The sequence below is a fragment of the Otolemur garnettii genome, unplaced genomic scaffold (genome assembly GCF_000181295.1).
Source record: "Otolemur garnettii isolate 467f Iridium unplaced genomic scaffold, OtoGar3 scaffold00120, whole genome shotgun sequence".
NCBI lineage: Eukaryota > Metazoa > Chordata > Mammalia > Primates > Galagidae > Otolemur > Otolemur garnettii.
Window position 1 is genome coordinate 327585 of NW_003852515.1, and position 4672 is coordinate 332256.

General features: G+C 35.3%; 1 protein-coding gene across 1 annotated transcript in view; it reads right to left on the minus strand.

Annotated features, from left to right (window-relative positions):
* BRCA2 (BRCA2, DNA repair associated) overlaps nucleotides 1–4672 on the minus strand; it is a 101405-nt gene that overhangs the window by 12045 nt on the left and 84688 nt on the right. The window contains exons 21-24 of the mRNA XM_012809998.2: nucleotides 3414–3424; nucleotides 2470–2668; nucleotides 2064–2227; nucleotides 1818–1956 (exon numbers count right to left, since the gene is read on the minus strand). Of these exons, the coding sequence (XP_012665452.1) occupies nucleotides 1818–1956; nucleotides 2064–2227; nucleotides 2470–2668; nucleotides 3414–3424 (513 nt within the window). The remainder of the gene's footprint in view (nucleotides 1–1817; nucleotides 1957–2063; nucleotides 2228–2469; nucleotides 2669–3413; nucleotides 3425–4672) is intronic.

Here is a 4672-nt window from a genome sequence, read left to right on the forward strand (position 1 = left end):
TGCAGCCATCATTGTTGTTTGGCGGGTCCGGGCTGGACTCGAACCCGCCACCCTAGGTGCATGTGGCTGGCGCCTTAGCTGCTTGAGCCACAGGTGCCGAGCCCTTTTTGGTATTCTTAAAGTAGGGATTCCAATAAATAAAACTCCAGATACACTCATAGACATTATAAAATTCCCCTAAAATAAAGAAAGCACGATATCTACAGATTAAAAAATGACCATCCCATGTTCCAGGAGAACTGTATAGAGAACGCTTGAATGAAGACATAGACTAATTTTGGACTTCAAAACATAAATCTTCAGGCATAAAAGAAAATCCCCTAAATGGGAGAAAAAAATCAGGCCAGTCTGAGATTACTGAATGCCCAAAGAAAAGTTTCTACAAAGTTCTGAGGGAAGAGAGAAAAGTATGACTCAAGAATATTGTATCTAGCCAAGATAAAGTCTTAAAATTATGGCAGAAGGTACACATTTCAAACATGTGAGGACATCATGGGATATGGCATACTTGAATCCTTTTTGAAAAAATGGTAATAAATTTTAAACAAAAAGAGAAGGAAGGGAGAAACCATGGCACAGCAGTTGGTAAACAAGGAATTCCTCAAATATTTGAGACCCTATCCTGCTTACCCTATCTACACAATGTTTTTTAGAGCTGGGAATACAACAAAAACAAAATCCCTGCCCTTACAGAGCTTATGCTCTGCAACAGAGAGAGTAAAAACAGATAAATATAGATTATCAGGTACTGAGGAGTGCTATGGATAAAAATGAAGCAGAGTAAAGGGAATAAAGAGTGCTATTATGAAGGTGGTCAGGGAAGGACCTCTTACAAAAGGTTTCATTTAACAAGAGACCTGAAAGATTTAAGAGAACCAGTCATGTGGCTATCTGGTGGAAAGTGTTTCTGGGAGAGGGGGCAGTGAGCATTTAGGCTCTAAGATTAGATAGCAAGGAATGTATCAGTATGGCTGCAGTGGAATTGGAGGGCAAGTGCAAGGAGATGAGGTTGAGGTGCCTGGCACACAATCTATGATCAATAAATGGAGCCCAGGTACAGTAGCTTACACCTGTAATCTCAGTACATTAGGAGGCTGAGGCAGGAGGATCACTTGAGCCAAGGAATTCAAGACCAGTCTAGGCAACATATAGCCAGACATTACTTGTACAAAAAATTAAAAATTTAGCCAGATATGTGTAGTCCCAGCTACTTGGGAAGTTGAGGCAGGAAGATTGCTTAAGTCTAGGAGTTGGAGGTCGCAGTGGGCTATGACTGAACCATTGCATTCCAGCCTGGATGACAGAGCAAGACCTAATTTCTAAATAAATAAGTAAAAAAAATAAATAAATGGAAAGCTTTGTGCTTAAAGTAGAAATCTAAGCTGGGCCTTGACACAGTTTTACAGATAAAATACATGGAAAGAGGAATGTGTTATGTCCTATTTAGGAATAAAATATAGATGAATTTAGCTAAGATGCTGGTAAGCAGTAAAAGCCGAAGGTATTGGAAGTTTGAATTTCAGCTAACTGCATAGGTAGATTATAATTATTTGCCTCATAATTACTGATATGTTGCAAAAACTATTTAACAATTAATAATTAAATGGCACAGAATGTGATGTAAATTGTTAGCTTGGAATAATGCAGAATTGCTTTTCATTAAGGATCAGAGTTTGTCAAAAGAAACTTACTTTCAAATCCCTAGTTAGCAAATTTTCAGTTGGTACCTCCAACTAATCACATGGAAGACAAATTATAAAAGGCAATACTTTTCAAAAGAATCAATAAAATGCTACAATTAGGACACTGTGTGTTACCTGTTTTTTTCACAACAGAAACTACAACTCCTATTAGGTCCACCTCACAACAAGGTGGCTGAAAGTCTGGATCTAATAATCTGTTGAAGTGAAGGGGCTCCCTTGGCTGGTAAACTTGGAATAAGATTTCATCTGAAGCCTAAAGAAAGCAAAACAAACATTTAATACATGAAGAGTCTATAAGCTAACATGCATTTATCAAAACTGAAATATTATTATGAAAAAAAGGGAAGAAAAATTTTGTACCGGTAGTTCCTGATACTGAGTTTTTTTTGTTGCTGCTAACTGGATGTTAGCTTTTTCAGATTTAATTTTAGATTTTGATGCTGCAAGATGATAGATTCTGTATCTCTTTCCCTCTGTTAACAGGGAATATAATTCTGTTGATGGACACCAGATACTCAATGTAACTGTTTAGAGAAGGACAAAAAGATACAATGGAAAGAATTGATCATCATTAAAATTGTTGTTTAAAAATAAATACAGATAATAAAGATCTAAGGATTATATTATCACTTTATGGGTACTGGTAGTCCATTTTGCTCCTCTGATACACACCAACTTTAAACTTTATCTAGCATTTGTAATTATTTTATAACTAAGATTATTTTTAATTTAACAAGAGCAATAAAAACAAAACGTACACACTGACCTGAATCTGTTTCTTCTTTTGCACAGCTTATGATACGCAACTTCCACACAGTTGTAACATCCCTTGATAAACCTTGTTCACCTTGTTCAGCAGATTCCATAGCCTTCCTGAATTCCAACTGGATCTGTGCTTGTTTCTTATCATTTAACATTTGCCTGTGATTATTCAAGGCTCTTAACTGCTCTTCACTGAAATAACACTGTGACCATTTAACATATTGGAATAGAAAGCAAACAAAACAAAAAGTTCCATTATTATAACTGGATCACTCTAAATGGGAACAAATACAACAGAATCAAGTTCATCTTAAGAGTGTGGGTTAATGTACTCAGTTTATCACATAATATTCTCAGGTATCTCAATGTATTACTATCTCAACAAATTTCCCTATGGCAAAAACAATCCCCTAATTATAAAGATACTCTAATAATCATAATTGCCACTACATACATCATAAATGACTAACATTTGGATGCTCATTATACTTGAGAAACAGACGTATGTACGGTAAATGCACTAATTCATTTAACTTTCACAACAATCCTATGAGATGGGTACCATTATTGTTACATTACAGATGATAAAACTAAGGCACAAAGAAAATAACTTGCATAGGCCACACAGGGAGAAGTCCTCTCAAGAACCTTCATTCTTAAACCTTTGTAGTATAATTTCATGAAATCACTGAAATAGGAGATACAATTTAAAATCGGCATGCACTACAAACATTTTTGTCTTTTTCTCTATACTTCTCTCCTACTCAGTTTAGCAAATTCCTGCCTGTACTTCTTGGGAATCTTAGCCAGTGTAACAAAAATAAATACATGAATAAATAAACAAATCAAATAGGAAACAAAATCTAGACATATAACATGCTAGACTGCTACTGTCTCACACGTCATAATATTCTAATCTACATTGGGAAGAATATACCATCTCTGTACCCTGCAGAGGTCTTTCAAAAGAGAGGCACATGATGTTTAAACAAAATTTTTAACATTTTCCATTTATCACTGTCATTGAAAACAAATTCTAAGATGCCTATTTTAGAAATTGATGGTTATATTCCTAAGAACTACAATAACTTTACCTAAGTCAAATCTCATGGAATTATAAATCCTTAGAACTCTTGGAGATAACCTACTCTGAAGTTGTCCCTTGATAGAAGGAGAGAATGAGGCAACAAATCATTTGTTCAGTTAGAGTACCAGGACCAGGTCTAAAATTTAGGCCTACAACTGTTATTTAGCCTCCTTTGTCCTTCCTATAATATTAGTAAATTCTAAGAAGGAAGCCAGACTAAAAGATACACATAACTTTGTGGGAAAGCATAATAAAGCCTTAACATTCAGACTTTTGGGAAGAATACTCACAGGATTTAAAACTGGACTCACTTCTCACAGGGACAGTCCATGTTGCAACATTTGAGAATGGGAGGAAATTCTATTCAGAATAGCACTGCTGGCTTGGCACCTGTAGCTCACTGGCTAGGGCACTGGCCACATGCACCAGAGCTGGTGGATTAGAACCCAGCCCACGCCTGCCAAACAACAATGACAACTATAACAACAACAACAAAAATAGCTAAGTGTTGTTGTGGGTGCCTGCGGGTGTTGTTGTGGGTTCCAGCTACTTGGGGGGCTGAGACAAGAGAATTGCTTAAGCTCAAGGGCTGGAGGTTGCTGTGAACTATGACACCATGGCACTCTACCCAGCAGGACGACATAGTGAGACTCAAAAAAACCCCCCCAAAACAAAAAACAAACAAACAGAATAGCAATGCTCACATTACTGATGAAGTACTGTTTATTTTATAGTCCTACTATTTAAGAAAGTTAATGCTATATTCACAAGGTTTATTAAATCAAATAAAATTCATCAATAAACAGTACATAGTTTTGGTAAAATACTTCCTCCTTCTCCTTTCTATCTAGAAAACTAATCCTAGAATTTGCATTAATTATTATTAGACATCCAGGTGTTTATAAACTTAGTTTAGGACATAATTTATCTTAATACATGAAATAATATTCTAATAACTGTAACTAACATTTATATGGAAATTTTATATATATTAATCTAATTTGATCATAAAAAGATTTTATATCCACTTTATAGCCATTTTATTCCCATTTGCCTAATACTGATAAATAACAGAGTTATTTATGATTGTAAAGGCTATCCTATTTCTTTTTTTTTTTTT